Source organism: Sebastes umbrosus, chromosome 21 (assembly GCF_015220745.1).
Source record: "Sebastes umbrosus isolate fSebUmb1 chromosome 21, fSebUmb1.pri, whole genome shotgun sequence".
Classification (NCBI taxonomy): domain Eukaryota; kingdom Metazoa; phylum Chordata; class Actinopteri; order Perciformes; family Sebastidae; genus Sebastes; species Sebastes umbrosus.
The window spans coordinates 20,696,608-20,720,216 of record NC_051289.1 but is presented as its reverse complement, the minus strand read 5'-3'; the positions used below and the strand labels follow the sequence as shown (position 1 = coordinate 20,720,216).

Here is a 23,609-nt window from a genome sequence, read left to right as displayed (position 1 = left end):
CGTAGTTATGGTATCCCGAAATCGCGTCAGAGTGAGCCCTCTCTCTTGTCCTTTGTTAATGGATCATTTGTCTGAGGGTGAGTCACGTGGTGTGCAGCAGGTTTCCGTGTTGACAGAGATGAGAGCAGACAGACTGACTGAGACTGTGGACTGCTCGGCTGGTCTGCGTCCACTTCTCTAGAGGATGGTGTGCAGTCATGGCTTTTTTAAAGACGCAAGAGCGAACTAAAGAAAGGTTTGTGCTGCTCCTCTTGTTGTGAACGTCACATTGTTTGTCACTGTGTGGTTGTTTAGACGCAGCAGCAGCAGCAGACTGTGGATGCATCCCATTAGACCGTCAGGCCACTAATGAGCGCTCCTCTGTCAGCTGTGTGTGATGCACTCTGTTGTTATTGAAGGCTCAGTGAGTGGCCTGGTCTGAGGCTGTGTGCTGCTGCTGCTAACGCTATGAAGTGAAGTCTATTCATAGTAAACCGTTATAAAACCTCCATTATCTTCTCTATTTGAGCTCTATACAGTCTGTTTTAAACCCTGGTGTGACTTTCTATAACCTTAAACAGGCTATTTCTGACCTGACAGCAGCAACAACAACATCTAGGCTATATGAGTATCCCCCCACATTATGGATCATATAGCTGCTATTTTGAACAAATGGAAAAAGTAGTATCCTATTGAGTCCTTGGTGAGTTATATATGTTCCAAATTGACCACATGGGTCACCTCTTAAAGGCTTTTAAATGATGTTCCACGTGGCTCTGATATAAGATGAAGCATTGGGTTTCCAGACTACTCAGTGGAGTTGTACAAACCTTTACTTGGCCAGGAGGAAGAATTGAGGAGAAACTATTTCAGACCAGTGGTTAAATTGTCCATTTTGTGTGTTAGTATTAGTGTATAGGGCTGCATATCGAAATAAATGAGATTAGATTAGTTTTTGCTTCAGCCACCACAGGTTACAAGGTGTAAGAAAATATTGAAAATACAGAGTATTGCAATATTATGTTTTGTGATACTGTAGATTCTCAAAAACACTATAGATGTTTAATGAATAGTTAACATGCAAAGATTAACTCAGTCAATACTTTATTTAATTTGCAAAGATATGCGCCCTCTCAGTGTATGTGCACTCTCAAAGTAGTGCTATGATGCTGCATGTTACTGTGATAAATGCAGATCCCAGTGCTCTGATACACAGTCCTAGTTACAATTAGTGAACATTGAAATCTCCACTGATGTTACAGGATTTATTCCAACTTTTTCCTCTCCCAATACTAATTTCGATACGTCAACTTTATCTGATACCAGTGCTCTCTTTTTCCAAATTCAAAATCTGATGACCTCACTGCATGGAACTCCATTTGTGTGGAGGTAACATGGGGCCAGGGATTGCTGTGGCACTAAAAAACTGAATAGTGAAGACACTGAATTTAATGACGTTGACAAAGAAACTGTATTTTTTTTCTGTTTATTTTCAAACTGTGTCTTATTCTCATAATTGTGATCATTCTGTCAAACTAATGGGTCATGCTAACTTAAGGCTGTAACAACGATTATTTTTATTGTCAATTAATCTATCATTTATTTGCACGATTAATCGATTAGTTGTTTAGTCTATAAAATGTCAGAAAATGGTGAAAAATGTCGATCAGTGTTTCCCAAAGCCCAACATGTTTGTATTTTAGGATGCCTTCTGTAACACCATGACCAGGGACAACAGATGAAAAATAGCCTTTTGGGTAATTCTGGCATTTTTTATACCATATGTTTTTATTTATTTGCACTTGTCCCTTCTCAAATTAGCTAAACTAAATCAAAGATGATGTCCTCAAATGTCTTGTTTTGTCCACAACTCAAAGATATTCAGTTCACTGTCATAGAGGAGTAAAGAAACCAGAAAATAATCACATTGAAGAAGCTGGAATCAGAGAATTTTGAATTAAAAAAATCAAAAGATCTTCTCCTGGGCAACTTGGCAGCTAACTAAACAGCTGACTTCATCTGCACACACCGGTTTGTGTACATGCGAGTAAACATTAGAGCCATTTGGTGGTGGTGAGTGCAAAGGTAGCATGACCCATTAGTCAGAACGGCAACATGAGAATAAGACCAAGGTTGAAAAATACTGTAATATCCCTTTAATGTGGATCAATGGTTACGTCACGGCCAGTGGGTAACCTCCAGGTCTGAGAAGTGAGGCCAATGCGGAAGTGACATTGTAAACATGAGTTTATGGTCTCAATCGCTAGTTTCAAGTCTTCTTTAATACAGCATGATGTTCATTTAGTAAATTATGGTTAAATAGACTATATGGGTTCCCCCATCAATTTAAAGCACCGATTTCCCATGTGAGCATGACAAACATCAGAAAGAGAATTTTTTTGGGGGGAAATTCTTTTAATTCCTTTTTTTCCAAACATAGCATAACAAGCATAACAAAACATAATCATCAGAAAGAGAATTTAAAATATTTTCATTACCTATTCTGCACTGCCACAATTTATTAAGCTGTTATCTAAATATATCAGCAGTTAACATCTATTTACATTAGTTAACAGTGTGCTTACAATGCTATTCTGGTTCCTGAGGTGTATGCATTTATGTAAAGGAAGGAAGTGAGCATGTCACACACTGAAAACCACATGTGGTTTCAAAGCACTGTTACTAGTAAGCAGAATATTAAACACTGGAGAAAGATGCAGTACTGGCCAGAACTGGTTCTTCATTCATTGTTGGTATTGTGCAGCTTTAAAATTTGGTTTCGTGACATTATTAATTTTGCTGTTGACTTAGTTTCCATATCAACATATTAATAATGTTATATGTACTTGCATGCCGGTCTGACAAAAGATGCCCCATGCAGTTCCTTATGTAGTATGATAATACCAACAAATAGTCACCATACTTGTTGTATGGCAGCAGTTACCCCAATCATAAAATCCAGTCAGGGCTGCACGGTGGTGCAGTGGTTAGCACTGTCCAAGACAGACAAAGACAGGTTAGGTTAATTGTTGACTCTAATTGTCCCGTAGGTGTGAATGTGAGTGTGAATGGTTGTCTCTCTCTATGTGTCAGCCCTGTGATAGTCTGGAGACCTGTCCAGGGCGTACTCCGCCTTCACCCAATGTCAGCTGGGATCGGCTCCACCCCTCCGCGACCCTGAATAGGATAAGCAGTTACAGATGATGGATGGATAAAATCCAGTCAGCCTCAGTGTTGCACTTTATGTTATGTTTATTACCCTGGGGGGTTGGATTTGATGGGAAGAGGTTGATGTTTGTCATGTGTAAACAACTCCACCATTTAGGATTTCTAGAAATTGTGGATGGTGAAAGGCTAAAGGAAAAATCATGTCCAATAGGGTCCAGCAGGAAGTAAATGAAGCATATAGGTTTATGGGAAATGTAGTGTCAATATTGAGAAACACTAGCTTTGACAATAAAAGCAGAGTGAGATCCCATGCATGGTTTCTAGTAATAACTAGATTAACATTATTGTCACAATTAGTTTAACACTAATGATAGTGGTGCTTAAAATGTCTACATGTACAGTAGTATCAGATTCAGATATGATTGATATGTATTTTTCCAGTACAGAGATACTGTATGTCCAGGATGTGTTTGGCCTGCCTTAGACTGGAACTATAGGGAAACTGCGTAGTCCCGCAAAAATAAAAAAAAAAGTGCTTTCCAGCAGCTCCAAAATTTTGTATTTAAATGTTGAATGATGGGAAACAACCTGTGATCCAACCTGAAGTCCAGTATAGGGGAAACAATAGATTAACGATGCTTTGACGTTCAACATTGAACACAGGTATTTATTTATTTAAAGGCGCATTCCTTATTTTGTTTTGCCCACATACATTTTAGCTAAATTAACATGTGGAATTAAGAGTTTGTCTGAATGAATTCAAATTTACAGTTTGTGTTTTTCAACTGATCATTATGGATCATTATTGTTTTTTGTATTATTATTTTTTATATTAAGATGATTATTTATGTGTATGTGTGATCAACTTTAAGTTAATTATTTAAGTTATAGAAAGGGTTAGGACCATATAAGTGTTTACTCCTCTTACTCTTTTTCGGACATTTAATATTATATTATTATTATTATTATATATTATCATAATTTATTTAGTTCATTCAGAATTAGTACTTTATGATTTTAGAATTGGCTGAATATGTTAACTGTTCTTTTTAGTGGTTATTCTTGTTTTGATGTCTTATTATTTTAAACATGTTCAAAATACATAATGGAATGGAAAATATAGGCCTGTTCTAAAGCTGTATATACCAAATTACTGATGAAAACAAACTTTTGGCGTGGAGTACTCCACAGATTTAGCTTTGCACTCTATAACATTGACGCAATCGTGATTGACAGTTAAAAAAAAAGGAAAAATCTAAATTGATGCAGCAGAACCAGAGATTCCGTCCCACAATGCAACTGGAGCATATGATATCACTCAAGTGACACCTCTTGAGGCAATTTATCAGATTTCGGGCGGCTCCTCCTGGAGCCACACAATGCTTGATGCAACTTTTTTTCACATTATACAGTATTACTCCCCAAGACCTGTAAACAGACTATGATGTATAAAATCAGTGGAGTTCCCCTTTAATAACTTAGATTTAGTTGTTGTCTAGTGTTCGTCCCTGCATTTTCTTACTTTAGTGGTAGGTTGACCCTGTTGTTTACACGATGTCCAATACACTGCAGCTGTCATTTTACAGTAGTTTCACGTTATCTCACTCCTCTATTGTTGTTTCCCCCCAGATTTTCTCTCCTGTTGCTGGATTTGGAGGAATATTATTTTGAACAGCACACTGCATACCACATGACAACCAGTTCAAAAAAGGAGAGGTAATTTAGATAGATGACAATGCTTCATCTACAACTAGTAAAATCAGTCACTTCACCATATGTTACGTAGATGAATCTGTGAATTTTCAGCATTGGTTCACCGGTTGTTTTGTTTTTGTTTCAACCTTCCTGTCATAATATGTGATAATCCTGATCACCATGTTGTGATGCCAAACCCCAATAGTGTGTACCAAACCAGAGTAAATTGTAAACCTCTAGATATGCTTGAGGCACTTTTCTTGTACTTATCAGGGGTTTGCAGGTACTGATATTTAGTCAAAGCCTGTAAAGCTTGTGGCAGCTGTTCAAACAGCATCTTATCCTGTTAGGAGGGCTTGAGCAAACGAAAAAAAAGTCCCAAGCATCTCAGAACAAGATTATTCAGGCAATTTAGTTTTATTGTCTTATCAAAGCAGGTGGATTGTGTGTCCAATAAGGAGAAGGGACAGATTTATGTGAAGAAATTTATTGCCACTGATACGTGATATGAACCTTACAGTGATAATCTGTCTTTTGCCTCTTTATTTGGTGTCCTTAGTATAATTGTGCCAATCTCTACCAGTCAGCACACTGTATTTTATACTGTTTGTTACAATGCCAGATTAGCCTAGAAATCTGTTGGATTGCTTTACAGCACAAAGCAAGATGAGTGCCATACAAAACATGATTGCTTGCACAATTATTACACTTGGTAAATTGTAAATTCTGGTTTTATAAACTGTTGTTTGAATTCATTCTGGTTAGGAGAAAAAAACTTGAAAAAAAACAAAAAAGCTAGCATATAGTTAGCATTTCCCCCCGTGACTTTTCTAAAAGAAGGGTTCATTTCTTTATATTATATCTGTTTCCTTGTTATGCAAAATATGAATTCATATATCAGGTTATATTTGTGTTATTCTTTATTGCAAGCTAACGTTATTACGCTAACGCTATTTTCCTTCCAGAAAAGTCAGGGGCTCATTCAAGGTCTGTTCCAGATCTGTCATATTTGATCCAGAGGATCTAGCAGAGCCAATTTTAAAGGTTTGTTTTAATAATATTTGTATGCATACTGTAGTATGTTTCTCAACCAAACAGGAAATGAGATATAAAAAATAATGAATTTACCATAAATTAGAAATATTAGTATGAAAATCTAATAATCTTATCTTAGAAAGCTGAAGATATAAGAACTAACAGTAGATACATGCAGTTATAGAGGAATGAAAAAAAGGTTAACATACTGAAATTCAACCTTTAGTCATATTAAAGCCAGCTGTGTCAACCCAATATTCTATTGCATGTTTTGCATGGATGTTATATTGTGCACTGTGTGTCTGTTCTACACTAGATGCAGTTACCATACGTCATTATAAATCATGGTACATCATTATTTGTCTCTGTTTCGGCAGATTCCTCTTCGAGACTGTAAGAAGATTGAGTTTGTGGAGAGAGAGAACAACCCTTTCAATGAGTGAGTTCACATGCTGATGTTTATTCAGTTTGTCAAACTGGTCTGGTAACTTCAAAATGGCAAGCAAATGTTAAGACGGAATGAGAAGGATTTGTTGGTTGCGGTTTGTAAACACAACGTTCACTCTTGTTTTGGAATGAGCTTTGTCCGCTTGGTGTTGCTTGGCACTGTGTCCACCATTGTCGCAGTTTCCTCTTGGGTGTGTGCTTACGATCTGGTACCTGGTCGCTATGTTTTTATGTAAGAAAGTGAGAAAATGAGAGGGATTATTTTTGTATGAGTCTCATGCCCATTCTGCCTTTTAACTATACTTGGAAACCAATTTTGAAACCAACATCTACAAATAATTAAGCAGATTGTTCTCATTTAAAACAAACTGTGGTACTGGTTTCTGGATAACATACCCAGATTGTTTAGTTTGGAACACATGATGTTGGTTAATAAGCAAAATCCCAAAATTAGATTTAACTGTTTTAATTTTGAATGTAATTTTGGTTTGAATCTTGAACTTTCCCTTTTATAAAAAGTAATGTAAATAAAGTAATGAACTACATTGACATTTTAACTTATTTGTGTTTTTCTCATAGGCCCAGGCCATCTAGCATCTCTATTTTATGTGCACAGGTGAGTCACCATTAAAATATAGATATAATATTTTGTGCATATTGATCTTCAAAGATGAATCAGTCCCTGTGGCTTGTTACACTGTAATTAATAGTAATAGTTTGTTGTTTAATTTATCTTTGATTGTCCAGATTTATGATCTTTAGTTGTCCCAGCAGTGTATTATTTGTCATGGCAGCATTTAAAAGCAAAAACACTAATTTCATTTTCACTTTAATTTCAGGTTATTTACATCAAAGAGAGCAACGTCATAGCACCTTACAGAAATGAAAGGGTGAGTCAACTGAAATCCAACGGGTGTTCTCCTCTCATGTTAACATGCCAGGAGCTGTTTGCATAGACTTGACTGCGCTCTTTATGTGTCTGTTTGTAGTATGAAAATCCATTCATGCAAATCTGTGCATTTATCATGTTGTAGTCTGTTTTTAATTGCCTCTGCTTGGAAACATGCAAAGAGTAAAGGTCCTGTTGAGTTTTGATAGTGTGTGAAATTCTATCAGTCACACTTGAGTAGTCACAGCCTCAGATAAAATGTGGGTTTCAGCCATTTAGACTTTGCTGCAGTGTTATCCAGACATCACATTTGGCTACAAGGTTGGGTCTTCTGGGACCTACGTTGTCATACCATTTCTCACACGAAAACAGCAACATTTCGGCTATTAGGTCAACATTAAGATCCTTAAAGAAGTGGTTGAATCCATACAGAGGCATTTACCAAAAAAATTACTGCAGAAGAAGTTGTGTAGGGAACTCAGAAAATGCTCCAGTATTTGCTCATTTATTCAAATAAAACACTTTAACTTATTTCATCACTTTGGCAGGGGACAAAGAAAGTGACATTTCAGTTGGAAGGTTGGAGTAAAACAGAAGATGTCGTTCAGACGTTACTTCAGGTACGTAGCTACTCTCAAACAATAGCGGCTCCAGGATCGTGACGTTAATTTACATCCACTACAACCTCAGAGTCATGGAATTTGTTTTAATAAACCGAGCCGTTTGTTCGCTCTTGAAATTTGGCATTTGCTGTGGTGTGTGTTAGTGTTGCTCTGCTCATTTTTACTCTGGTGAATTTTGCAGCTCCACAGGGCGTCCTGTCTGGAAAAGCTTGGAGACCAGACTGCAATGGTGAGTCAATCAATACTTAAAGTTCAAGCACACAGTGTTCCTCTAAAGCCTGAAAGATGATGGAAAACCAGCATGAATAATCCATTCTGCTGCTTGTACTTTAGTCCACATAATCTTCCATCCTTCAGTGCATGATTATAGTTAAGTGTTAAAGGTCAAGGGTGTAGGATTTAGGGGGGGGGGATCTATTAGCAGAAATGGAATATAGTATTCATAACTTTGTTTTCATTAGTGTATAATCACCCAGAACTAAGAATAGTTAGAAGACCTATATGAGTTGGACAGAAAAAAAGTTGTGGCTAGTTGGAAATTCACAAGAGCAAAACTCTGATGTCTGAGTGCAAGTGAATGCAGCAAGAAATGATGCTGCCAGCTGCCGTCTAGTTTTAGTTTTACCGCAGCTTTCTGTGCAGCCTCTCCTGGTCCCGGCCGCACGCAATGACTGCTCATGACTTTTTTTTCTGCTAAATGTGTGTGTAGGGCTGCCAACTTTCTTTAGTAGAAATATACAACGGCCGCAGATGGATAGTGGCGGGTTGTTTTGCTTAGTAACAGTAACTTGTTTTAGTAAGGCTATAACTAAAAATTCACCCTGCATCTGATTTTGGGGTGTGCCAGCTGCCTCTTTGGTTGGCACAGGCACACCCTGGCCTGAAGGCCATCGTAGTTCTCCTACATGCTTGGAAAGGGAGGGGTGACCTCACCACCAGATGCCACTTAATCCTACACACTGGTCCTTTTAGTTGTTGGTAACCATCATATAATCATCTGTGATCAAACATACAGTTCTTGTGTATTTCTAGATTGCAGCCAATTTACAGTCCAGACTGGCGAGGTCATCTTTTGACAAAAACTGGTATGTTGACTTCAACACTTTGATTCACATTTCACTGTCTGTTACACCACTTTTTTAAAAATGTATTTTAATGATTGAAAAATGTATTGTTGTAGTATTAATAGTTTCTGTTGGAGTATGCAGCTGGATAAGACAATGTAGGTAATCTGATGTGAAGCTTTCAGAGCGTCGCTGAGAAGCCTCACATGGAGTGTGCGGTGGAGATGGTCATGCCTCTGGTGTCCAATCCGGGCCACGTCTGCATAACCGATGAAAGCCTCTACTTCCAGCCTCTCAATGGATATCCGGTGAGCCGCCGCATCCCGAGTGGATATGCTGAGTTCTGTTATTGAGCTGAGGTAATGATATCATCTTTATATGGCTTGTCATTTCAGGAACAGGTGATTCAAATCAAACTCCACAGCGTCAGGAGAATCTACAAAAGACGGCATGGACTCAGACCTCTGGTGAGTATAACAAGTCAGAGTGAGCAAACAAATAAGGCTCCAATAATTTCAAATCCTCATGTTTGTGTGCATGTCTCTCCTCACCCAGGGTCTCGAGGTGTTCTGTACTGAGAATGATTTCTGCTCCGACATCTACCTGAAGTTTTACAACACGGCTGACAGGGATGAAGTCTACTACTACATCGCTACTTTCCTTGGTGAGAAAACTCAAAGCCACTGTAGTGAATCTGTTCCAGAGTGTCTTGAGTTCCTAAACAAGATTAAGTCTTATGGATGTAAGTTACTGGCCTTCAAAGGTCAAAAACTTTTCAACTTGATGCAGATATAGAGCGATGTAACCAAGCTTTCCGAGAAGGGTTTTACACTCCCTTGATGACCTCAATGAGTATCAGCTGTCAGCATTGATCCAAGATATTGGCATTTGCCTTTTGAAACCAATATTGGTGAAACCCCATGACACTAACTTAACTCTGCTGTTTTCCTCCGTCTTGCTCAGAGAACCACGTGACGGAGCACACAGCAGAGAGTTACATGCTGCAGTGGCAGCGCGGCCATCTGAGCAACTACCAGTATCTTCTTCACCTCAACAACCTGGCTGACCGCAGCTGCAACGACCTCTCCCAGTATCCCATCTTCCCCTGGGTCATCGCTGACTACACCAGCGCGCTGTTGGGTGGGTCTACAGAAAAGCAATACACACAGATTTACATAACATGTTACTGCAGAGGGTGATCAGGATCAGTACCCATCCAGCTTCTGGTGTGTAATTACTGTACTTACCATCCAGCTGTTTTTATAACTGATCTTGATATTGGGCTGTAATCGGTACAATTTTCCCCTCCCCCCCTCTTTACCATTGACCCATTTTTGTCTTTTTAGGGGGGGGACAGGCTGTCTTTAGGGGGAGATAGCAGGTCAACTGTAGATGTCGCATAGACGTGGTGTACATCATCTGAAAGCTGGGAACCTGAAGATTGATTTGAAATGCAGCTCAGCACTGTGTGTCATGTTGTTCTAGTCATAAATCAGAAATAAAAAAGTTGGGCTCATTGGATCCCATTTTTAGAATAGGCAAAAATCACACATTTATACTGCATGCAAATAAAATGTTTTTGCTTCATTGGCTTCTCCCTATATTTCCCAGATATGACCAATGCTGCCACATTCAGGGACCTGAGCAAACCTGTGGGAGCTCTAAACAAAGAGCGACTCGACCGACTGCTGGTGAGACTCTGCTGCATCTGTGTTTTCTTTTACATATAATAACCCACTGACTACGTCTATGGATTTCATTTAACTTTCTGTTGGGCAAAAAGTCCAACTATAGTTATGTGTAGCTGAGTGTTTGTTACATGTTGTTTCTGTACTGTGAGTATGAGTAAACACAGAGTTGTCATGTTGACAGGCTCGTTACAGAGGCATGCCTGATCCTCGCTTCATTTACGGCAGTCACTACTCCTCTCCAGGCTACGTCCTCTTCTACCTGGTCAGAGTCGGTATGTCACACACTTCATCATTAAAGCTACAGCATGTATGGAAGCACAGTAAACACAGCAGTATACATTCAGGGTGTTTATTACCACTGCTCAACCACTGTTCCCGTTTTTGTCTGCATGCTTGTCTGTACTCTAAGAATACTGTCTCTGTTTGCTGTAGACGGATGTTTGTCAGGTGCAAAGCCTGTCACTTCATTAAGTAACACTAACATGTCAAGTTTATTTGTATAACACGTTTAAAAACAACTGGAGTTGACCAAAGTGCTGTACAAGTTAAATTGAACAGCGAGTAAAATATTAACAAAAGTAATAAAACAACAATAATTTGCAATGTAAAATACAAGGCAATATTATAATATGTGCACTAATTTAAATCTCCTCTAAACAGAAACTCAAATTCTTCTTTGTACATCAAAAACTACTACATGAACATGTTTTAGATGTAATACTATAGAGAGTATAATTCTTCTTGCAGCCTCATTATCAACCTCAGTACATATGGCATAGTTTTAGCCTGTAGGCAAACCAAAATAACAAACAAAACATAAATTAATAATAAATCAAATAGCATTTTCTTGCTTTCTTTTTTAATCTCTATGGAATGCCTTTCACAACAGCTGTAAAGGTGTTAAACTACAGCAATCTAGACACTAATTACACAAATAGGAGGTTAAGTCATTTCTATTGCAAATGTGTTCTGGGTCTGTTGATATGTAGCTGCTGTCTTTCTACTGAAAAATGAAGGTAATATTTTTGTCAATGCTTTGCTTACTGTCTTCTCCCCTGCAGCTCCAGAGCACATGCTGTGTCTCCAGAATGGCCGCTATGACCATGCAGATCGCATGTTTAATAGGTACATTACTTTCTACTTCAAATTTGGTAAACCATGAAATGTAGGATATCATCAGTCACAGATCAGCGATGCAATGCAGAATTTACAATTTGGAACAATTTAGCACTGAAAAATATAATACATGATGAAGATATTTCTTGATACTGTACAATTAGAGGTTTGTTTCTTACACAGTTTAAGAATATTATGGGGGAAAAAAACAAATGACATTGAATCCGTAAATTATTACACATTATTATAGTACTACTATTATATAATGTAGTATTTTGAGCTTTAAAAAAAAGTATGATTTTGAACGTTGGTATTTACTGACCTGCATTTATCTCTTACAGCATATGTGATACATGGAAAAACTGCTTAGAGGGGGCAACTGACTTCAAAGAGGTAAAATTTGACTCTACTGTGTGTTATGACAGGTAGACACTATTGTAATATTTTCCTAGAAGTGAAGAGTTTGCGCTATCAATACAGCCAAATCAGAGTTGTTCTGTTCACCAACATGAACATGGGCTTCGTCCAAAATCACATACTATGCACTACATAGTTAATATGTGTATTATCGTTCAACATATTTTTGTGATAAATAATCAGTAGTATGTATCTTTTGGGACGCACTGAGCAGTAATTTATGTCGTCACTTCCTGAGAGCCTCCTTGCCGGTTGGAAACGTGTAACCATGGTAACCCATGCCAACCTTATGTGACCAAAACAACCGTTTGTGAGAATCAAAGTCTGAATTAATTTTCTAATATCTGTTACGCCTAGTAAAGTGAAATCTTATACTTAAATTGACGTGTTATTGATGTTACAGAGCTTTCCGTAAATGTCTGTTATGAACGTTTTCATCACTACCGCATTGCTTTGTGGGATATTTATGCCGTCGTATTGTCCAGCGTTGCATACTGTAATATTTCACTGGAAATAGCATGCAAGTCACATACTACTGGTTTCATACTACTGGTTTCATACTAAGGTTTCGGTTATACTAAAAAGTCTCACATACTGTTTCAGCATAGTAAATAGCATCTTAGTGTTCAGTCGTCACCCCCTCTCTGTGGAACTCATTAATACCTACAGTAACCTCATCAAACATGCCCCCACATTGCCATTATTCAAAAAGGCCCTCGTGAAGGAGCTGGGAAGCATCATCCTCACTAAGGTGAAAAAAGACACACACTTACCCATTGACGGTGTAAAGTTCAACAAAACAGACTAATACAGGAACTTCATGTTATTATTTTTTGCTTTTATTTTGGGAAACTCCTCTGAGCATTCTCTGTGATGTCTACTTCTGGGAGCGTGTTTTCCTGGAGCACACAGGACTCAAACTGAGCTCAATTACCTTGTTAGGCTGAACCAATTAGCTGGAGAGGGAAGAGGGGGGACGGGAGAGGGGAGTGGGTTCTTTAAGTTGTCTTTTGTTTGATATTTCTTCAGTCTATTATACTTTTTGATTCATCTGTATAAGCCAATAGTCATGTTCATTTTGTATATAGTAATATTTTTATGGGTAAATTGTAAATTTATTGAGGGAGAGTTTATGTGCCCTTCACTGTTGGTATAGACTGCAGGTATCTATGCCGGGTGGGAAAGCAGTGTAGTGTGTCAGAGAGGGGTGTCAGGCTGAGTGTAACTTCAGCCACTGGAGTCTGCTACACCTGTGAAACTGTTTTGTTGTCCATTTGTCTTCTACCTGTTGGTGAGAGTTGTGGGATTTTTGTCACTTGTGTCTGATCACTGGATCAATCCCTGTCTGACTGTTGCTGCTCGTTTCTCCACCATGCTTTACTTCTTTCATCCTGTTTCACTACCTCAAAACCTTACAGCCCTCAAAACCCACCTCTTCAGACTTGTCTTCCCCAGCCATAACTGGGCATTATGGATTAGTCTGAAACAAGCAATTGATCCATTCAGTCAGTGATGAAGGGACTATCTGCTTGTACAGTGCTATTTTGGAGGTGCATGAACATACTGTATCTCCCTGTCAAAGCATGGTATCAGTCTTTATTTGGCCTCTGTAGAGAATGTGTTTCATGACTTCTGTATGTGTTTCCTATAATCCAGTTGACTCCAGAGTTTTATGGGAATGACTACAGCTTCCTGGAAAACAAACAAAGTCTTGAATTGGGCAGAAGGCAGAACGGAAGCTTAGTCGGCGAGGTTGTTCTCCCCCCGTGGGCTTCAGGTAACTTCCTCCCATCTGATCATGGTATGCATGTAAACTCTGTTGGACCCAGGTGTCATATCCTCCCTCACTCCACGCCAGCACCCACCTGACAACATAATGTCATACTCTTTTCCCCGCAGACAGCAGTGATTTTCTACAAAAGCACAAGACAGCACTGGAGAGTCAGTACGTGTCGGAGCACCTTCATGAGTGGATTGACCTGGTGTTTGGCTTTAAACAGAGAGGCAGTGAAGCTGTCGCAGCCCATAATGGTAAAATAACAGCAGCTGTTCTTCAACATCACCCCCACCAAAACTGGACAGAGTCTCATATTTATCTCATTCTCTTTCAGTGTTTCACCCACTGACCTATGAAGGAGGCATCGACTGCGATAGGTATCGAAGAAAATCACTCGTATATTATTATTATTATTATTATTATTATTATTATTATTGAAGATATTTAACATCACTTTATGGAACTAACTTTCCGTTTCTCTGAGAAAGCATCGAGGACCCTGACCAGAGAATCGCCATGCTGACACAGATCCTGGAGTTCGGCCAGACCCCCAAACAGCTGTTCACCATCCCTCACCCTCAGAGGATCACACCGAGGTTTCATAACATAACTCGAAGCCCCAGCAGCAACTCGCCAATCAGTGAACTGTCTCCAGGTAGGATTGCAGAAACACACACACACACAGTTAAAAAGAATCAAAACAACTTGTGTAAGAGGCTGCTCTTTCAAATTAAAGGTGCTCTATATGATATCCAGAGCATTAATATAGCAGCATAACTATTTGCTATGTAAAGATATAGAGAAGTAATGTCTACCTGAGAATAAAGTCTCTCTCCCTCTATGTGTGTTGTAATCCCAGCTTCTTCTTGCTTTGTTGACAAAGCCGGGGCGGCCGTGTGTGCTTTTAGTGCATCCTAGTTCATGTGAGAGTGCCCCACTGGCTAGCTCATGGCCACTGCTCTGCACTACGCTCATACGGCAGTTATATGTGATAAGGCTATACCCAAGGGCGGCTCCGTCGCAGAAGTGTAGCAACCACCCTTCGGTCCACGCCCACCAGGTTAACACTGTTGGCTCTGTCAGCACTGTTGCCGTTGTTTTCACGGTTAGCACCGTTAGCTGCGAGCTGCTGGCTCAGCCGTCGCCATGTTGAGAGACGTACAATGAAAATGCTCCCAATCTCGTATTTAGCACCTCTAAGGCCATGTTATAATAGTAAACTGCACAGTCATGCTTGACCCATGGTGCCAATGATGATTCATACCTCTTAAGTGGAGAAGACCAGTGGTCTGAGTTTTCTGTGAAGGCAGCACTTGCTTTGGGAGGCAATTTGTATTTCAGTGAATCATCCCTGTTAGAGTAGTGTGATCCTCTTCTTCAGAAGGTGGGTGTATTTACATACAATCCGTGAAATATTTCCATGAAGCACTTAATTTATAGACGAAAGTGTGTCCAATCGGAGGTGATTATTTTTTTCAACTGACCTAGATCATTTCTTTACCAATAAGAAATTAAATAAAGTAAAAAATGATGTAATAATCTGCTCATAACTGCTGGTTTATTTAATTTCAAGTGATTAATTGCATAATAGTACATTGCCATAAGCAGCATCCACCACCATCTAACACATAAACATATAATTTTTGCACTCCATGTGTCCCTACTGCAGTTTTCCCTGTGTTGTTTTTTTTGCAGCCTCTCAGAGTGAGGACTCATCCTTTGAAGACCTGACCGAGGAGAGCAGGAAGTTAGCCTGGGCGAACATGGGAAATCTGAAACCCATCTCCAGCCACAAGATCCATAAAGAGTGAGTCAGGAGGCAGACTGCATCGCTAGTCCACATATAACTGAAATGAAAGCTCTCGTTCCAGTAAGAGGAAGTGCATTTAAAGCTATAAGACGACAGGCAGCCGCAGAAAAGCAAATATAACTTGGTATAATGTATTGTGAGGGGGAACTGCTGAGGACAGGTGGCGGCTGTAAAACTACTTCCTCCAGTTTAGAGAAATGGGGGAAACATTTTTTTTTCAGCACTTCCTGAAAATGCGTTTTCTTACATTTCTAAACATTGCACTTATCAAACATTTCTAGTCCCCTTGAAACTGTATGTCTTTTCTAATTGTACTAATGTGACTGCTACATTAACCTAAGCACATCCTCCCTTCCACATTTTCTTTCTAGAAATGTTTGCACGTGTTGTGTTTTTGTGTAACTGAGTCGTTCTGTTGAATGTGCAGGGCTGTGACGGGCATCGCTGTGACTCGAGATGGAGCAGCTATTTTCTCCACATCCCAAGGTAAAAATATCTTTACATCTCAAATCAGAAACAAATAATGATTTAATGTAGAGGTGCAGAAAGGATCAAAAGACAGACACGGACTCTGTTAAGGAACTGCAGTGTAGAGTTACCTGAGATCCATTATGGTTACAGATTTCACCCAATAACAACCATGTTTGTGTAATGTTAACAACTTACCATCATCATTGGATAGCAAAGACAGAGCAGTGTCTGTTGAGCCACTTAATAGTCAGGCCTGTTTCATAATGCATGATGTGACATTATGTGATGTGATTTTATTAGGGCTGTCAAAGTTAACGCATTAATGCTAATTTGTTTTAACCCCACTAATTTCTTTAACGCATTAAGGCAACTTGTGAGTTTTAGGTTGTAGCGGACTCCATGTCATGCTGGCTTGTCGTGCTCCAAACTTACTCTAAATGTGGGGTCCCCTTGACCTCTGACCTCAAGATATGTGAATGAAAATGGGTTCTATGGGTACCCACGAGTCTCCCCTTTACAGACATGCCCACTTTATGATAATCACATGCAGTTTTTGGGGCAAGTCATAGTCAAGTCAGCACACTGACACACTGACAGCTGTTGTTGCCTGTTGGGCTGCAGTTTGCCATGTTATGATTTGAGCATATTTGTATGCTAAATGCAGTACCTGTGAGGGTTTCTGGACAATATTAGACATTGTTTTGTGTTATTAATTGATTTCCAATAATAAATATATACATAAATGTGCATAACGCAGCATATTGCCCACTCCCATGTTGATAAGAGTATTAAATACTTGACAAATCTCCCTTGTAAGGTACATTTTTAACAGATAAATAATGTAAAATTAATTTGCGATTAATCACGATTAACTATGGACAATCATGCGATTAATTGCGATTCAATATTTTAATCGATTGACAACACTAGATTTTATACAGTATTTGCTCAACAGTATGGCCACTTCTGCCTCTAGTGGCCCTCTGGGGTTCCTCTATTACCATAATGGTGCAAAGTGATGTCATCACAGTTTGAATTTCACACAAGAATTAAAGGAATAGCACAACACTAAAAGTTGGAATTAGTTTTCCCAGGTGAACAATTTTACAAGTAGAGAGGGCAGATTGGTTCAAAAGGTACTGATGACAGTTCAGTTTAAGCTGACATGTTCCTTCCCTGTAGTGTTGTTTTCTCATCGGTGGGAGTTGTACTCTGCATTACTGAGCTGTATCTCTCTTTATTCCAGACTCAACACTTAAAATGTTTTCCAAAGAGTTGACGGACTTCCAGAGAAGCATGTCCTTCTCTAACATGGTATGCAGCTGTATTTACTCTCCACTTGACCATCTCTCTAATCAATTACAACTCGCTCTAAACAATAAACTACTTTGCTATGTTTCAGGCATTATCATCATGTCTGATGCTGGCAGATGGTAAAACCGTGGTGTGTTCTTCCTGGGACAACAATGTGTATGTATAGTATACAGTATACAGAGTATATGATTTTCAAAATGATGTTCGTGACTTCACACTGACCCAAATGTTTCTCTTCTCTTAGTTATTTCTACTCCATCCCGTACGGCAGGCGGCAGGACACTCTGATGGGTCATGATGATGCCGTCAGTCAAATGTGTTGGTTTGATGACCGTCTGTACACAGCGTCCTGGGATTCCACCGTCAAGGTAAGAACTAAAGTACTTAAAGGAACAGTGTGTAACATTTCGGGGGATCTATTAGCAGATATAGAATATAATATTCATAACTGTTTTCATTAGTGTATAATCACCTGAAACTATCAATCGTTTTTTCCTTAGCTTAGAATGAGCCCTTCATATCTACATAGGAACGGGTCCTCTTCACGGAGTCCACCATGTTACTCCGTCCTGTTTCTACAGTAGCCCAGAAAGGACAAACCAAACACCGTCTCTAGCAAGAGCCTTAGGTGTTTTTATGTTACCTGAAGGCCTCCGTAGTTCTCCAACACGCTTGTGAAACTGCGGTAATGTGAATGCAGAGTGTAAAACCGTGGTATCGCCAGCCGCCGTCTGACTTACGTTGCTCCTAAAGCAGTTTTATTATGGTAAGGACGGCCTCTTAGCGAGGCGAATGGCGCTACCACTGGTTTGCACTCAGCAGCTCACATCACTGCAGTCTCAGTCACACCACTAGATGCCGCCAAATCCCACACACTGTACCTTTAATGATGTGATGCTATTCTATTATTATTTAACCATGAATTTATCTGGCATAGAAATGCTAAAAATACATGAACATGACATCATTGTTGCAGACAAATGTGGTGCATGTATTCATTTTTATTTTTCTTATGGGGTGTGTTGGTGTCCAACTGAGAGATGAGAGTTGCAGATGATGATGATGATGATGTGTATTTCACAGGTGTGGCAGTGCGCTTCTGATAGCTCATCCAGGAACAAGAGATCCCAGTTTCAGTTACTGGCTGAGTTGGAACATGACGCTGGGGTGAGTGTGGAGGCTAACTCTGCATTTAAAGCAGTTTATTTTTAATTGACTTCATTCATACAGAGGAAATGGATCCTGGTGGGGTCTGAGAGTGGAGCAGCATCACTCAAAACTAACATCACCCCTCTTTCACCTGTGTACAGGTGAACACCATTGGTCTGAGTCCAGCAGGGACTCTGCTGGCGTCTGGCTGTAAAGACGGGACCGTCACCATCTGGGACACTAGCAGCTACGGGACACTGCAGCAAATCCACTGCCACACTGGGACCATCCACCACATGGCATTTAGTCCTGGTAAGTGTCAAAGCAGCCTGTATGACACTTTTATTACCGGTCGGTGTTTAGTGGGACAAAGTTTGAAGTTCAGAAAAAGTAGAACATAATCCAACCTTATATGAAACTGGTAGGTTATATGTGTAATTTACGGTACACCATCTGTCCTCACAAAAAATGCTAGAGGTGAGGGGACCACACCACTAGATGCCGCCAAATCCTACACACTGTACCTTAAAGCTCCTTATTGTTTTTTATCTACAAACTAACTTTAACACACTGCATTGAAGTGGTCGGCAGCTGTTTTATTTGTGTTGCTGTGTGAGTCATAGAGATCTTTACTGCAAAAGAGAGGACAACTCTGTTATGAATGCCAAAATTACAGAAGTAGGCATTTTCTGGCAGCGCTGTTTGCTCCATTATGCCTCCTAGACCTTATTGTCCTGGCAATCTGTATTATATAAATTTGTCCTATAAAAACCTGCATATGTGACGGGTATACAGACGTAATGTATAGTAGTCGGCTATATTCTGTTTTTCTTTTTATCTCTCATTAAGCATCATTAGTTAGTAAAGCTCAACTGAGAAATTACATCACCATGACAATGACAACAAGTGCATTTTAAAGAACTGAACTAACTAATACATCAATCTTGTTTTGGAAGAGCAAAGATTGTCTCTGATACATCCCAAAACTGACGGTAAACACCTGAGTCACCTAGGAACCACGACTAAAGTATCGACTCTGATATTTTACATCCTCAGATAGTCGACACATCCTCAGCGTTGGTGCCGACTCCTGTATGAAGGTTATTGACGTCCAGACGGGAATGGTGATCTCGTCTGTGAAAGCTGAGGAGGAGCAGAGGTAGGAGCACACCATCTGCACAACAGGAAAGCAAGATTGTACCAAAAGCAAGAGGTCACAGCATTTGAAGCTCCTTAGGAAGCCTGAGAGTATAATTGAGAATTTGTTATAAATCTTATTTTAATCATTTTTGAAATGAGTTTCTTTGCCATACATTGTACATGTAAGCGATTAGTACTGTACTGAAACAGGTATTTATAGTCTATATGCCAACGTATAGAGCCCTATTGTGAACCCGGAAATGTTGAGTACACCAAAGTTTTATGTTTGAAATGTACAGTATGGGTCCCCAGCATTTAGAAACTGATGGATGCTAACTTGCATATGTTCGGCAATTCACATATTTAGCATAATTGGCATTAATTAGCATAATTGGACAATATTGGAGTGGTTTTGAAAGTTATTGAGGATGCGGAGTCCATTTCTGACATTTAACAATTTGAAATGACCGTTTAAAACCAGAGGTGGCCATATTTCAACTCCCATTTGGCCAATTTTTATGAGGTTTCAGTCGTTTTACAGGACGTTGAATCGATTGGATTGGACAGATAACTCATGTATTTGAAATGATATAAATAACTTCAACTCGGTTATAAATTGTAGGATATTTTTAAACACAGTTATCCAAATGATGCAGGACATCTACATTTCGGTTTACAGACCATGACACAATTGGGTATAAGAGGTAACATAGGCAAGTACCATACCAAACTAGAATAATATGACTTTGGCTAAATAATACAGAAAAAAACACTCCAATATTGGCCAAGCAGTTGCTGAAATATTGTCCATATAGTTGGTTATGCTAATTAATGCTAATTATGCTGATTATGCAAATTGCCCAATTCAACATTTAGTACAGTACTCAACATTTCCAGGTTCACATTGCTGGCAAATAGACTATTAGGTAAAAAAGACTGAATGTCTCTACATTCCTAAACTGACTTTTTCCAGTTCTGTGCATTTATAAATTGAAGTAGTTATGTGTAGTAGGAAATACATTATGATATGCTTTGTTTTCTATATGCTGTTGTGTTGAATTGGCTTTCTGCTTAGCGGGTGGTAGAATTTGTATTCCTAGCAAGTCCAGAACCTTTGACTTTGTTTGTCTGTGAACTCTTAACAACTCTCTGCCATTGAAAAGAAAAATGGATTGACCTAGCTGACTGATGCTGCAAGTCAAAAGGATTTAATGTCTGTGGGTCCAGGTGTTTCTGCTGGGACGGGAGCTCGGTGCTGTGTGGGGGACAGTCTGGTGTCCTCCTGCTGTGGGACCTGCTCAGCAATACAGTCACCCAGAGGATCCCTGCACACTCAGGTAATCTTCTCACATTACCTGTACTACGAAGCGAGTTATCGTCATTTTTCAACCCTATTTTCCCGTATTTTTGTGTCCAAATGTCTAATGGGGACAACAATTTTTTAAACTGGTCCAGTATTGCGGGAGAACGATGCAGCCAGCCAGCTGCTAAAAGGGCTTTAATGTAATCATTTGGGGCAACCTGGTACCATCAGTGTACGTTTACTAAAAGTGCTTGTTATGTGTCTGACAACATTATGGATAGGATTATATTTCTCCGCAGGATCCTTTCCATAATGTTGACAGACATCTGAGCCAGTGACAAAAACAAGATTTTTAAGGGAAGGTAAATGACGGTGCCAGGTTGCCCCAAATGATTACATTACAGCTTGTTTAGCGGCTGGCGGCTGCAACATTCTCCCTCAATACCGGACCAATTTCAAAAATGATTGTCCCAATTAATCACTTAGACACAAACATAGGAAAATAGGGTCCAGGTTGAAAAATACCAAAGTTACCCTTTAACTAACCCTAACAACAGCAATCACACTAAGTGGTCCTACAACGGTGGTTATCAACTGGGTGAATCGACCCAAGGTTTCTCAATCTGGCCATGAGCGCGTTCACATAAAAGAGGCGCTGTTTGCAGCATTTGACCAATCACAAACATGGACAAGTCTACTATGTCAGCAAACGAAGAGCATACTATAACATTTGACAAATACGAAGTTAAACATATAAATCCAGGCTAAATGCAACACTTGCAGCTACACCATCTAGGGCACGAGTATATCTGACTATTAATACATGTGTGTATTCCGTTAAATGAATGTGCTGCTTAGATGTATTTTTAAGGCGTGTATGACAATCTTTAGCCTTATTCTTTCAGCTGCAGAGAACATAATTCAAAGCAGTAAGCAGACTTTCTTTCATGTCTTATAATCACCCAAATAAAAGTACCGGCAGGAAAGTAACTCAAAGCAATGCATATAGTCTGCGGGACTGTAAACGCACAACTCAGACGTGTCTAAGGGCAATATACGGCTCAAGAAGCTGATTCAGATAAGAGACTGTATGATAAGACAACATATACTGATTTTGTGTTATTGTGGTTATATAAATGTAATTTATTAATTTTTTAATTGCTCCAAAGTCTGTTTCACACCACCGGGGTTTCAGCTGAAAGAATAAGGCTGAATATTGTCATGCACGCCATAAGAATACATCAAAGCAGCACATTAATTTAATGGAATACACATGCACTTATCGTCTACTGTCATTGTAGATCTACTCATGCTCTAGATGGGGCAGTGATGAAGCCTATTAGTTTATGCATTCACACAGTCTGCGATTTTTTTTTCCTTCTGCATATGGCAGTTTAAACTGTTGCTTTTAGTCTGGATTATGACTTCTTCGTATTTGTGTATTATTATTTTACGATCTGCGCACCGTGCTTTGATTGGTCAGTAGGCGCTTTAATAAGAGTTGATCTCTTATCTCGAAAATAATCTGCTCTGGAGCCGGTTCTGTGTCCAGCTTAAATAACGTTATGGCGATCTACCCCGGTAAGAAGTGAACCACTGTCGTAGAACTGAAAACCCAGAGTTAAAGCTGAAGTTACCTCGCTAACCACAAATCCTGCTTGGTAGTACAGATCTCTGGTTAAACATCTATTTGAATGTTTTGTTTGTTTCTTATATTCCAAGGTTGTGAAGTGTGCCTTTGTACCAATTTCTCTAGGTACTAATGCTACATGTAAATACCTGTTTTTTAAAAAAAGACATTGCAATAAACTAGAGTATACATAATGTTCATTTTTAAAATGATGTCTTTGCACAGGTGCTGTCACAGCTATGTGGATGAGTGAGCTGTGCTCCACGGTGATCACAGGCGGAGAGGACAGGCAGATTATCCTCTGGAAGCTCCAGAGTTAAAGGACTGTTTTTGCACAATCCATCTTCTGGGGAGACTCCCGGTGTATTATACTGGACAATACCGGCCAAGTATCCTGCTGACTACATGACCCAACTATCTGACTTTGAACAGAGACTCTAAACAAGTTACGAGGAGCCGAAAACGTACAGTATCGCAGAGCAGTTTGAGGGAGACGACTAGTTAAAAACTGTTTTCAATCCAAAATCAAACAAAAGGTCACATAGTCATGTTAGTTCATAGCTGTCTGCATATTGAGAGAAAAATGTCTAATTGCAGTTTTTTGCATGAGTGCAGGAAGCTACAACAGTGTACATGCCTTATTTTTCACTTCTGTTTTCAGCTTATCCTATATTTGTTATGCGTTATGTTACACTGCTTTTTTAATTGTGTTTCTATAGCTTTATGTGCTTTTTATTCTGTGAAGTGGACTTAAAATGTCTGTCAAAAGCTTCAGGCTGCTCCGGTGTTATCATTATCCAAATAACACTGATCTAAAAGCAATCTTACCCGTCTCCTGTGTGTTACCTTTTCTTAGGCCTCAGAGATATCTAGAAACTGTTAAAGGTGCTA

At 39.3% G+C, this 23,609-nt stretch overlaps 1 protein-coding gene across 2 annotated transcripts; it reads left to right on the top strand.

Annotated features, from left to right (window-relative positions):
• Positions 1-65: 65 nt before the first annotated feature.
• On the top strand, positions 66-23,540 carry nsmaf (neutral sphingomyelinase (N-SMase) activation associated factor). 2 transcript variants are annotated; one of them, XM_037757318.1, is made up of 31 exons: positions 66-235; positions 4,777-4,863; positions 5,808-5,886; positions 6,255-6,316; positions 6,904-6,940; positions 7,164-7,214; positions 7,762-7,833; positions 8,018-8,065; positions 8,869-8,921; positions 9,079-9,208; positions 9,296-9,367; positions 9,456-9,564; positions 9,864-10,040; positions 10,512-10,591; positions 10,773-10,863; positions 11,653-11,716; positions 12,049-12,100; positions 13,781-13,901; positions 14,024-14,155; positions 14,236-14,278; positions 14,390-14,556; positions 15,597-15,708; positions 16,139-16,197; positions 17,429-17,496; positions 17,585-17,652; positions 17,741-17,864; positions 18,580-18,663; positions 18,807-18,957; positions 19,702-19,804; positions 21,013-21,122; positions 22,944-23,540. In XM_037757318.1, exons 1-31 carry the CDS (start codon positions 198-200, stop codon positions 23,036-23,038), a joined length of 2,739 nt encoding a protein of 912 aa, XP_037613246.1. In that variant the 5' UTR covers positions 66-197; the 3' UTR covers positions 23,039-23,540. The 2 variants fall into 2 exon arrangements, with proteins under 2 accessions (XP_037613246.1, XP_037613247.1); XM_037757319.1 differs by lacking the exon at positions 66-235 and adding an exon at positions 539-682.
• The last annotated feature ends 69 nt before the right edge of the window (positions 23,541-23,609 follow it).